The following is a 13,645-nucleotide window of genomic DNA, read 5'->3' on the forward strand; positions in this document are numbered from 1 at the left end:
AGCAAGTAATGGCTAGATAAAAAACTGTTACAGTGATTACAATGAAAAGTGAATTGATACTGACATAATTAAAACGAACTGATAAAACAAAATAAAAATCACGAGTATGTTGAATTAATAATAACAAAGAGTACTTAGAAATATCTGTGTATAAAAAAGGTTACTGTTGCTGCAGAAGCTATGCATCAAAATTTTGAATACGACGATACTGGCATTTCTCAATACTAGCACAAATGTAAGAATGAGATATCAAAATTAAATACATCAGTGAATCCCTGGAAGGTACTTTGTTTGTTCGAACTTAGAGATAATGTAGAGGCAATTCCTATTCGAGAATGTCCATGTGAACATGATTTAGTTTTGCAATTTCTAGCAATTGCCCTTTGCAATAAGTGGAAATTGAAGATTGAAATTGTGCCGTTACAGCTGCATTGTAGCAAAACATTCAAAATAGAAATGGAACATTTTAAAATTACAAATTAGAAAATTAGGTAATGGACTTCGAAATGGTGTTTAAAAATTAAAAAAAACAAACGTCCTAAGGTAATATTAACTAATAATAAAAAGTGCATACCCTTGTAGCTTTTAACTTGCAATATGATAAGTAGACCGTAGATAACATAGTTGTGATGATAGGAACGATGAACGACCTAGCCTTGTGGTTAGGTGTAGGTATTTGCAAACGTACTTGCAGTTACAATGGCTGTGAGTTAAAGTCCAGTGCGGTGTGTATTTGTCTCTGCGAGGTTTTATAAGCTGTAACTGGACACAAGTACTACAGAAAACAAAAGATAAAAGACAAAATTTGAGATTTATATTGATAAATATTAATATATATACATAGTATATACACGTATATTAATCCAGTGGCACAAGGCACAAACCCTGCAGCACAGCATTTGAAGAACTAGTCTCTCACTATTCCAAAGTTTACGAGCTGTATGTATATAGTTTTAGCAGAAGAGAAATACTATCTAGTATATTGTAGAACTCTGATCTTGTAAGCTTGCTGGAAAGCAGTGGCATTGTAAAAATTCTGAACACTGAACACTGGCACAGTGTTAAGACAAACTTAACACATAGACAGTATTTAGTGCATTTTATGAAAGATTACACTGATAGGGTTTCAGACTCATGACATTCCGTTTGGTAAAGTTTGGTATACACTTCAACTTGCACCACTCAACCACATCCTAAAGTCAAAGAATAGTCTTTAGTATAATAAGAGTGATATTCCGTGGTGTTCCGTGGTGTTCCATGGTGTTCCGTGATATTCAGTGATGTTCGATGATGTTCCATGATGTGATGTTTTGCGATGTTTCGCGATGTTCCAAATGGCCCAAAGCAGTCCCACTTCACACAAAGCCAGGCTCACTTGGCAATCTTAGTGGTTATCGTTTTTTGTATTAATGTCATGATCAATTTGATATGGAACTCAGGAATTGCCCTTGATGAACGCGCTCATGGATTTTTGTAGAAAACCAATTTGCGTGGAACATAAAAAAAATTCTGAGCATACCACCAGGCTTAATGTCAGTAGTTTACAAAACTACAATTTACAATTTGCAGTAGCTAAACAAGATTAATGTTTCAGGGCTGTCGTCGTCACTATCTTTATTCTAGGTGTTCCGTAATAGATACTTTACATACTGCATATTCCATATTACAAACTGCATAATACATATTACGTATTACACATTACAAATATCAAAATCTCTCGGAGTACTCTATGAACACCATATATGTCCTACAGGAATGACTGTCCCAGTCATGACAACTTCACCACCTCATCCACCTACTACCACTCGTACGCAACCAACCATACAGTTTGCTTGTAACTTTGATGCTGATCAATGTAACTTCTACCAAGATAAATCGGACAACTTTGATTGGATGCATGCGAATGGACCAACCTTGTCATCTGGAACCGGGCCAAGTGCAGACCACACGCATGGTGACCTCACAGGTAGACAAACTTACCAAAGTTCATTTTATGAAGTATTAAAAGTTTTCAGTTTGCTACCTTTCGCTATCTTTGCTAACTTATACCGCAGAAGATATATATATATATATATATATATATATGTATATATATACAAAATTATATATGTATGGCATTTTAATACGCATGCCGATTTCCGTGTAACGCTGAGTCACCCTGCGCGTTTTAACCAAGATAACGACTCATATTGTCTAATGAATCCATTGCATCTTGTGTAGCTCAATGTGTTACTTTTTTCCCTGGTAAATGGGAGGTTCTAAGATCAAATCTTCTGCGGTACAAGTTTCTCAATGCTAGATACTAATAGCTATAGCTGGACAGACCGAATGACAGACGATAAACTTTAAGATTTATAGATATACTAGCTGTGCTACCAGGCGTTGCCTGGTTAGTAAAAATCAGCTTATAAACGATAAGAGATCATGAGTTGCCTGGCACATGGCCAACGGATAATTTGAGTAAGCTTGCTAATAAGAGCCATGGCTTCCCATGACATTACGCAATGATTTTGCGTCGTGACCGAAAACGTAGCTATTTGATCCAATATAGCGCCAGTGAAACGATCAATATCATTTGGCTAAATTGGTACGGTGTTAAACTGGGGAACGAGAGGTTCTGAGCTGAATTCTTCTGCGATGTGGATTCTTTATTCCAAGATTTTAATAGTTATAGCTGAAAATATACAACGATGACAAAGTTTGAGAAATATATCTATAAATATATATATATCTGCCATTATACCGGTACATGTATGTATGTTTATATGTACAATTGTATATATAAATATTTGTAGGTTTTCCAAGTGTAATTTAGAATTTTATTTTAAAGCAAGCAACATTCATCCTTTTACTATTCAAAGCATTTTAATCACAAATTAATGCTTTTGTTGTGGAAATCCACAAATAATTCTCAGATATAAAAACACCTAGTAATTTCTCTCTGCGCAGATATTCTAATCCTGAGATATTTTACTTGATCAGCTGATTACCTAAAACTATTTGGTAATCTATGCCCTCTATAGTAGTAAGTGACTTGTTCAGTCTATAGTCTATCATCCACAGTCTATATTGTATATATAGCTGAAGATATCACATTTGTTTTTGTTCCAACAAAATGATAAATTAGGAAATATTCATTTGAAACTGACACCCGAGTCTATGGCACTCTCCCAGGGCTGATACTCTGAAAGAAACACCCACCTGGATAGGCCCAGACTTGGATATTGCACCCCCAATCACATTGTTGGTCAATTTGATTTTGGATATTGTACCCCCAATCACCTGGTTGGTCAATTGGAAATACACCCCCTAAACACTGAGAGTTCCCTAGAGGGCGCCCAGGTTCCACGCCCCGCTAAACATCCATTATGATTCATGCATTAATAAAGCAGAAAAAACTACAAACAGAATACCCAATTTTATTTAAATACGTTTTTATTTCGGATTTTTCGTTTGTTTAATGCTGCAAAAACGATCTTTTTTTTCTGCAAACGGCTTATTTTTTGTTGCTAACATAGACCAATATATTGTAGTTTACTATTGGAAAAAAAATTAAACCAAAAAAGGCAATTAGCTAACCATAAATCAATTTATAAAAACCGTTGGTGTGGCGACATAATAGTCTGCCCACTAGCGTCAATATCGCAAAACGACAAATTGTCGCTATGCTTGCAAAAGGGTTAATAAAACTGATTCCAAACATCAACCATCAGATCATCATTTTCATTTACAAAGAAAAACATAATGAATATCAATGAAATAAATATCATATCCTTCATTCTGAGTGTATTGCTAAAGGGTTGCTAAGATGATGCAGTGCCGACTCTCTCTTTTCCCTTACGTTCCCGTCAGCAAGCATGCAGATTTTAATGCAATCTGCATTAAAATGAAGACTGGAATTTCGGTGCGACTTCTTGGTATTACTTTGGCTGAATAAAACCTTAATGAGCATGGGCCCTTCTACTGGCTTAGCTGTGGAAACTCTCCCTAAAGGAGCAAATTCACTGACACTGCCCTATGGTCTGAAAACCCGCCTAAAACGTGATTTTGGGCCAAACCTAATGGGTCTTTTAGGGGGGAGTATCAGCCCTGGGGGCACTCTACGTAATTCCAATGGCCTTGACTTAACCAGCGCTTCAATGCAACCCCTGGCAACTACTTCAAATAACTTTTATAATTATAGATTACAATCTTGTACCTAAATTGTATTTTTAAAGAGAACATAGGCCTGCAAGTATATGAATGCATATTATTCAGCATTTTGGTATTGTCAAACAGCTCAGCCAAAGAAAACAAAATGTTGGACAAAACCAGATACATGAGAATGTAAAATACCGATTTGTTGATAAAAAATTGTAGCAAAGATAGCAAAAGGTAGCAAACTGAACACTTTTATTGTTAAATATATATATATATATATATATATATATATATATATATATATATATATATATATATATATATATAGTGCCATAAATGTAATATGTATTATTGGCAATAAATTCATTTCAAACAAAAATGTTTTCCAATTATGCCATACATGTTTAAGAATCACAAAAGACAACAAAAACAGAAAAACGGGCAACAGTTTGCTACTAAAATTAAATAAATATTTTGATATATATTGTTTAAAATACCTTTCTCTGTTAAGAGAACGAATATTAAGTATAAAATTGTTAAAGTAGCTATTAATAATATAGTTTACTCATATTTTTCAAATAACTATTAAATGTTGTATGCATTTTGATAAGATGAAAATTTGCAATACAAATAAGCTGAAAAGAATTTGCAAATTAAAGTAGATCTGCCATTTGCCTCGCATAAGGTTTTGGGAGACAAAACCGCATATTCTAGGAAAATAGTTTAAACTATTTGCTCATATGTCTGTGTTGAGATCCGCAGCAGCAAGACAAATGGACATTGTTGTTGGTAGGCTACTACATGTACATACGATCCAACTACAAACCATCAGGATGGAAAGCTAGACTTCAATCAGGGCTGATCAGTGTCACTCCAGGGCAATCAGCGTGTCTAAGGTTTTCCTACCATCTCTACGGTGCTGACATGGGCCAGCTGCAGGTGAACATCAAATCTCCAACAGGGGAGTCTTACAATGGAACAACTCTGGCAGGTAACTCTTTATACTAGCCTCTCTCTATGTTATCCTGTTGTCTATCACTCTTGGCTTCATGTCATTCTAATAGCTGTGGAATAAGCACTCGATCTTACTGATGTTTCCTTCACAAACAGGAAATCAAGGCAACATGTGGAAACAGAAAAGTTTAGACATAGCCTACCAATCCAGTCAGATTTATCTAGAGTTTGAAGCAACAATTATACACTCCCTTCCTCCATTCAGTCGTGTGAAAGGAGAAATGGCAATTGATGACCTCATCTTAACAGAAAGAAGCTCATGCGCAGACTTGGACAGTAAGATTCCCAAATGGTTACCAGAAAAGATATTTAATATGTCTTTCATGTTCGCTATATAATTAGCCTACATACATATGTAGATTGTTACGTAATAGTTATTCTTTGTAGTGGTAAGAGTTGCTTCCCCCATAACCGTAGCAACAACTACCATGAATCCATTGTCAACTGTTAGTGCTGGCAGCACTGCGCCCCCTACTACCACACCTCCTCCACCAACTACTACTCCTTGGACTACACCACCTACAACACCAGCTCTTGTACAAGTAAGTTCAACAAGGACCTACTACATCATTTCCTGTGGAATTAAGTTACACAGGGAACTACCATAGCAGTTCTGGTGCAGCTAAATAACACAGGGAACTACCACAGCACTTCCTGTGCAGATAAGCTCTCCAGCTGAACACAGCATAACTTTTTGTTTTTATGCAGAAAGAGCAGAAAATTCCTTTTTTAACATTTTTTTAACATCATATTTTCTTACAGATTTGCAACTTTGACACCGACTTCTGTGGATTCCAACAATCTAGATCGGATGAGTTTAACTGGTCTCGATTCAATGCTAAATTCACGAGCGCTGCGACAGGACCTTCTCGGGACCACACAAGTGGTACTTGTAAGTGACATCTTTTGCTAGCTGTCTTATGCCCTGCTTCCTTTAAATTGTCAATAATATTTATGATAGCTCTCTCATTGTTATAGTATTAGCTGAAAGAGATATCAAACATTATCCGGGTTGTTATACTAAAGGAGAATGAGTTTCATAAAATACTTTCAGGTAAATAACAAAAGCCTAAGTAATTCTATTTCCATTAAATGCAAGCAGACATCATAAATAATAAATATGACTAAACAAATTATTCATGAACCAAAAAGCTTATCTGTTGCTAACGCAATTAACCTAGCCTGGGCATGGCTTTTGGGGTTGGGGGGAGAAAGAGAGCCATGCCCAGGCTACACTTAACCCATAAGGTAAGACCTACTTATTAGCTTTCCAAAACAACATCAGCACTTTGTAAGTACTTATGATGCAACTACAAATAGGCATACGACATGCATGTCAGCTGTGACATTAAAAACAAAGGGCACACTGGGTGTGAGCAATACCTTAAAGATCGAGTATGACATCTGCTTGGCTTACTGCACACAGAAGCTGTGTTTTTAAAGGAATGGTTGTACATACAATGATTCTGTGATCATGGCTGAACATGCCTGAAACAAGTGTACGAAAGCCTTGATGACTAGAGGACATGATCAGTTGTGGAGAGCCGGTGGCCTTGAGAATTGAACCCTATCCAATTGTTAGCAGGTCATGTACTCTAGACCACTAGGTCATGGCTGAGAGCAGCCCACCGTGTAACATCTTTCTAATGAGTGATCACAAATACAGAAGGCTGCTTTTTTAAGACCTGACGAATGCTTAATGACCAGCTTTAATTTCATCTAGAGAATCACACTAGTAGTGGGAACTTACTTCAGTTTATCTCTAAAGCATCAAGAAACCTCATGATTCACCAACTTATACCAATGTCAACACGGCAAACATAAGTTTGATTTGTTGGTGAGTTCCAGAGCTATGACTCATCACTCAAAGGTTATATATCTATCACATATTCCGTCAGGGTCACTCTATTTAATGACTAGCATTGGGTTTAACAAAGTAGCAGGTTTCAGAGACTATTGGGTTTTATGTGAAGTTGTGCGCTCTTGAGAAGTGAGTTTTCATGGTTAACAGTAAACAATTTATTTAAAATAGCGTGTTATGCTGGTGGAGCATAAATGCTACTTGTTTAAATTTCCTTTTTATGACAATTGCTAAAACTAAGAAAGTTTTTTTGTCTATTTCTGATTGATTCATTTGCTGCCAACCAAAAAGTGAGTCACTTCTCAGCTAAGCAAAAGCAACAATGCATCCTCATGGTTTTCTACAGTTGCAGGATATTTTCTGATTGCGGATGTTTCCTACAAGAAGAACGGTGACAAGGCTTCCTTGATATCACCAACTTATACAAAACTGTCTTCAACGGCTTGTCTTTCCTTCTGGTATCACATGTGGGGCGACGACATGGGGTCCTTGGAAGTCTTCTTGAAAACTTCCAGCCGGAAAACCAAGGTATATACTATATGGGGAAACCAGGGAAACCAGTGGAAACAATTCTCAATGACCCTTGACCTTGCTGGTAGTCAGACCTTTCAAATAGAGTTGGTGGCTACGGTACGCCACTCTAAAGGAAACTATGCTGATCCCTTGGGTGACATTGCTATAGATGATTTGACCGTAGATAGACTTGGTTCTCCATGCGCTCTCTACACACCAAGCACACCTGACACAACCCTGCCAACATCTACCCTTCCACAGTCCACCACAGCTTTAGCTATTGGCAGCACAACGTCAATTGGAGGTAAGAGGATGTATTATATAAATACATAGAAAGTTCTATTGTGTTCCAACAAGCAGACTTCTCCATGACTAGAAAGATCTTAGAGGACCTGAGCTCTGAGTCATATTAAAGCCAAAAGGGCTGTTCATAAGTTATTTTAGGCCTCCTCGCCATTGAACTTGTTTTCTATCACAAGAAAGTAGTCTAGATATTTTACTATTTCTATCCAGAGAGTGGAAATACAGCCTTTCAATCGTGCGTCACACTAGCTACAACTTATGGTTAAAAACAAAATGTGAGTGTTTCATAACCTAAAGAGTATAGGCTCACACCACTGCTTGAGTTTTAAATTTCTGTTTTTTAAGCTTGGAGTTGTCTTAGGCAAAGTAAACTTAGACTGTATAATGTGATGACACAATTTATAATAAAGCGTAATCGAATTGATATGCTGAATCCGTTGAGTTGGAACACTCTTAATATGACATCTTAGCATTGGATTATGCTTTGCGCAATCGTTTTGCTGTTTGCCTTGGGTATCCTTCCAAACCTGATTATTTCTTAACAAAGATTTGATGAATAACTTTCAAATAGGGTACATATTTAATCCTTTCACTACAAAACTGTTTTTCTCATCCTATGTAATGCATTAGTGCTGCAAAACATTTGCTGCCATACCCTCGATATTTTTGCTGCAAATGTTTCTGTCATAAAAAATTAAGATGGAGCTTGTCTGAAATCAACTGACAATTCTGCACAAAAAGCAATGCAGTTTACAACCAAAAGTAGCTTGTCTTGACAAACTGTTGTTTTTGCGGAGTTGTTCCCCCGTCTAGCGGGCGAGCAACAACCTGTTGTGTTGCTTGCCTGTTCGACAGGGGAACAGCTCCGCAAAACAACAGTTTGTCAAGGCAGGCTAAACCAAAAGCCATGTTTAATATTTTGTTCAGCTAATTGGATCTGGATGCAAAAGAAAATCGCTATTATTTACACAGTTTGACCAAAAACACAGACCCCTACTGTCTAATATAAAAATATAGTTATTACAATTTCACTAGCAGAAAAATGTTTAAGTTGCTCTTTACACCTTTTTTGCTTTCCTTCCATAACTTAAGACAAAAAGAATTTGTAAATTGCAGTATTTCAGAGTAACATGTTAATATGTGACTTGTTCACAACTAGTAAAGTGATATATATATATAATACATCTTTATATCAGTGATACCTTGTTGATATAGTAATATAGTAGTAGAGTAATGGAGGAGTAAGTAGTACATCTTTATATCAGTGATACCTTGTTGATAGAATAATATAGTAGTAGTGTATTGGAGGAGTAAGTAGTACATCTTTATATCAGTGATACCTTGTTGATAGAGTAATATAGCAGTAGAGTAATGGAGGAGTAAGTAATACATCTTTATATCAGTGATACCTTGTTGATAGAATAATATGATAGTAAAGTAATGGAGGAGTAAATAGTACATCTTTATATCAGTGATACCTTGTTGATAGAATAATATAGTAGTAGAGTAATGAAGGAGTAAGTAGTACATCTTTATATCAGTGATACCTTGTTGATAGAGTAATATAGTAGTAGTGTATTGGAGGAGTAAGTAGTACATCTTTATATCAGTAATACCTTGTTGATAGAGTAATATAGTAGAGTAATGGAGGAGTAAGTGGTACATCTTTATATCAGTGATACCTTGTTGATAGAGTAATATAGTAGTAGAGTAATAGAGGAGTAAATAGTACATCTTTATATCAGTGATACCTTGTTGATGGAGTCTTATAGTAGTAGAGTATTGGAGGAGTAAGTGGTACATCTTTATATCAGTGATACCTTGCTGTTAGAGTAATATAGTAGTAGAGTAATGAAGGAGTAAGTAGTACATCTTTATATCAGTGATACCTTGTTGATAGAGTAATATAGTAGTAGACTAATGAAGGAGTAGTAGTTTTTGCTCAAAGCTGAAAATGCAAATACACATGTTATTGTGGATCATTACTTTCCTTGTTATAGCTGGCAGCCCTGCGATGAGCTGCACGTTCAGCAGAAAGATTTTTGGCATTGTCATCAGGAACCAATGTTCTTTCCTCCAATCATCTAGTGATGACATGAATTGGTCTTTTGCTAACAGCGCCACCAATACTGCAAACACTGGACCAGACACCGACCATACAGGTGGTGGTTTCGGTAAGTTTGTCCAAACATGTGTCCTTGTTAGGTAATAATGCAAAGGCGATATACACATGCTTTGTTTCAGAGTCCATCACAGGAATAGTATCGAATGTTTTTTTGGTAAACTACCATATCTATGTACCCATTTTCAGGAAGAAAGACGTGAAGAAAGGTTGCGAGTGCGGTGATGATGTGAGCAAAAACTAGATTTGAAAGAACTTTTGATGTAAACATTTGGAACTGGAGCTAATACATATAAAACAATAAAAACGCATTACAATAATAGCACCTTCGCACCTGGTAGCACCTTTGCCTACATAAGCAGCAACATAGGGAGCAACATAGGGAGCAACATAGGGAGCAACATAGGCAGTAACATAGGCAGCAACATAGGCAGCAACCAGTCTAATAAAAACAGTACTGGTACAACAGCTAACACATTCGTAGCTCAACATACTAAACATGCATCACCTTTTTAGATATGGAAAATTTAGTTATAGTTTTTGTTTCTCTGACTGGTTTTTTGCTAACAACAATTCTTGTTAGCAAAAACCAGTCAAAACTTCAATCTTACTCTAAATTTATGTTAGTAGTTTATTAATGTAGGTTAGCAACATTCAGGATTCGTAGACCATGGTAGACACCTGAGAATTAAACCGATGGTAAACTAATCATCGTTTACCAAACACAACTTTTTGAGCTTACTGCAAACCCACCACACTTTTAGACTTGTTTCTCGTCAGTTGTGACTGCTTCATGCAACCAGGAAGAAGTAAACTACCTTGTCACTTGTGAGGCTTTTAGTAGGAGTTGCTTACTCTCTAAATGAGAGGATAAGCAACTCCTACTAAGAGGAGCGATCACGAAACAGAGTTTGACATGGGATACTAGCCAGTGTGAGACGCTGGCTAGTATCTTTCGATCTATCAGTCAGATTTTTTAGTATGCGGCTGTTCTACCAAATTTTGTATGCAAATCTAAAACAGAGCTCACAGGTGGGTAGCATGCCAAAGGTGCTAAGGCTAGGCTATCCGCACTCACTTATGGCTATTTTGTAAGGAACAAGCTCACTAGTGTGTGAAATAGCTTTAACGGCATATAGTAGGCCTATCATGTACAAGATATAGTGTAACAGTCACCATTCACAGTTTTCAAAGCATTTTCATTAGCAGTCTGCGCGCGGCGAGAGATCATCAGGTGTAATAAATATATGTACAATTATTCTTCGATGTAACGAGGCAATTGTGTGATGCAGTTAGTAGTGTGCCTGTCAGCAGAATGGTACATCTGAGTTTGGTTCCTATGTGAGGTAATTTTTTTCCTTACACTTTTAGGTTAGCTTCGGCTAAATGGACCGACATTATTATTATTATAGTAAATAATTTTTGCAATATTTGCTGTATGTAGAGTCATCATCAGTCTGCCGTGTCTTACAGTAACCACTCTATCGAGTATATATTTACAATCTTACGTTGACCATCAGACGCATGTGTCCAGCATTCAACAATACAATCGACAAGCTGTATCTTACAGACTCAGCTAAACCAGTATTTAAAAAAATAATAACTACAAACTCCATAGCTAAGTACAGAAAGCAAAACTTTAAAGAAGCAGTTTTGCGTGGTCCTTTTGGAGTTGTCCTTTTATTGAATATCATTCATTCTGAAGATTAGTGGTTGGGATGAGACAACCACTAATAAACTCATAAACTAATGTAGTCTTTGTACCAGCAGGAAATAATCATCAATTGTACCATATGTCAGTTTAGACTAACTTTGCTGACACCATGGAATACAGGATGTATTTACTAACACGATACAAAAACAGTTTTGGTATACCATTAGTCTGTCTGTAGAACAAAGCAATAGGTGAACTGTGTTAATATTTGAAGGGTACTACATGTACATTGAGTCCAGCTACAGAACCCCAGGATCATATGCAAGACTGACTTCTCCAACCTTCATCAAGCCTCAAGGAGAAGCAGGAGGCTGTGTTGCACTCTACTATCACATGTATGGAGTAGATATCGGCACACTAAATATCTCTGTATACGATAATACGCAAGCTGGGCTCGTCGCCAACTTTCAGCGAACGGGTAAGCACAGGACATGAAAGCAGGAAAAACTCATAAAAATCTTCTGCCCAAAGAACTGGCAGAGAGAAAAAAGTTGACCTTATGAACTATGATTTTCTTTAATAGGACAGCAGGCCAATCAGTGGCTAAGAGCCACTCTGAACTTAAACCTACCAGCCAATCAGAGATTGGAGCTGCAATTAGTGATAGATGGATATGTGAGAGGTGTTTATGGACAGGAGAACAAGGGAGACATTGCCATCGATGATATCAGCATCTACACAAACGGACCGTGCAGTCAAAATTCTGGTTTGTTTCGTAACAATTATTTTTTGTAGCTTTCTACAGGGTATCTGCTAGCCTACTTTATTTACTTACCAATGACTTCTATTTGTGGTGTATTGCAGACACAATCTCTACAGGATTACCAATCACAACAACAAGCATGGCAGCAACTAACCCAGCGCTCACAACTAGCGCAGAAGGATGGAGTTGCAATTTTGAAGGGCTAAGGAAGGATTGTGGTCTCACATTTCACTCTTTTGGTGTCAGTTTCAGAGTGGCAACTCAAAGTTTGAGACCAACCACAGGACCTAAAGTTGATCGTACGACAGGAAGTGGTAAGTGCTGCACTGTTTTAGGATAAGCCATCATTGTCTCCATTGCTAAAGAAATTTAGAGTGCTTTGGCTCCGTAGTAAAACATTTTATCCACATAAATTTACATTTACTGCATGAGCTCTTACGCTTTGTGTGTGTAATAAATATGATTTTGCTTATATGCTTCTGTGTTCTACTCATGTGCAAGCGTAGTTCATTCATGTATGCATGTACTCCTTCCATGCGCACATGTATTTCACCAAGGTGCACATGTATTTCACCAAGGTGCACATGTATTTCACCAATGTGCATCTTTATTCTACCCACAGGCATGTATATTCTGCCTATGTACATGTGTATTATGCCTATGCACATGTGTATTATGCCTATGCACATGTGTATTATGCTTATGTACATGTGTATTATGCTTATGTACATGTGTATTATGCCTATGTACATGTGTATTATGCCTATGTACATGTGTATTATGCCTATGTACAAGTGTATTCTGCCTATGTACATGTGTATTATTATTATTATGCACAAGTACATTTGTGATTGATTCAAATGCCCATGTGCTTCCGCAGTCAAAGCAAACTCATTTGTGTTCTATCAACGCCCACTTATATACTACCCTTGTGATCTATATCTAGTGATCATATAATGCTAGACATACCATTGAAGGTTTCTACCATTCGAGGAAATTACTGAGGGCGTTGCGAGAGTTTATGTAAGGCACAAAGTAGACCTCACTCCGATGTATATACAATAAATGAGAATTGTTTAGTCTCTATTTTAACCCGCTTAAATGATGGTGTCTACTCAAGCTCGGGTCACCTACCAGAGACCCGAGGGTTTGAGCACTCACCTCGAGATCTTAGCCGTTCTCAATAACCTGCTTTTCTGCAACTCGCTTGTGTTGACTGTCGCCAGTATTTGGAAAAGTCACATTTGATGTATTGATATATGTAACATATACATG

The 13,645-nt window shown here is 37.0% G+C and overlaps 1 protein-coding gene across 1 annotated transcript in view; it reads left to right on the forward strand.

The window, feature by feature from the left end:
- The window catches only part of LOC137390503 (MAM and LDL-receptor class A domain-containing protein 1-like), an 83,057-nt gene that overhangs the window by 55,029 nt on the left and 14,383 nt on the right, over nucleotides 1-13,645 (forward strand). Inside the window, exons 19-28 of the mRNA XM_068076832.1 lie at nucleotides 1,754-1,966; nucleotides 4,934-5,131; nucleotides 5,251-5,430; nucleotides 5,542-5,696; nucleotides 5,917-6,046; nucleotides 7,362-7,832; nucleotides 9,832-10,005; nucleotides 11,882-12,085; nucleotides 12,191-12,373; nucleotides 12,472-12,684. Coding sequence (XP_067932933.1) covers nucleotides 1,754-1,966; nucleotides 4,934-5,131; nucleotides 5,251-5,430; nucleotides 5,542-5,696; nucleotides 5,917-6,046; nucleotides 7,362-7,832; nucleotides 9,832-10,005; nucleotides 11,882-12,085; nucleotides 12,191-12,373; nucleotides 12,472-12,684 — 2,121 coding nt within the window. The remainder of the gene's footprint in view (nucleotides 1-1,753; nucleotides 1,967-4,933; nucleotides 5,132-5,250; nucleotides 5,431-5,541; nucleotides 5,697-5,916; nucleotides 6,047-7,361; nucleotides 7,833-9,831; nucleotides 10,006-11,881; nucleotides 12,086-12,190; nucleotides 12,374-12,471; nucleotides 12,685-13,645) is intronic.

Source organism: Watersipora subatra, chromosome 3 (assembly GCF_963576615.1).
Source record: "Watersipora subatra chromosome 3, tzWatSuba1.1, whole genome shotgun sequence".
NCBI classification, from domain to species: domain Eukaryota; kingdom Metazoa; phylum Bryozoa; class Gymnolaemata; order Cheilostomatida; family Watersiporidae; genus Watersipora; species Watersipora subatra.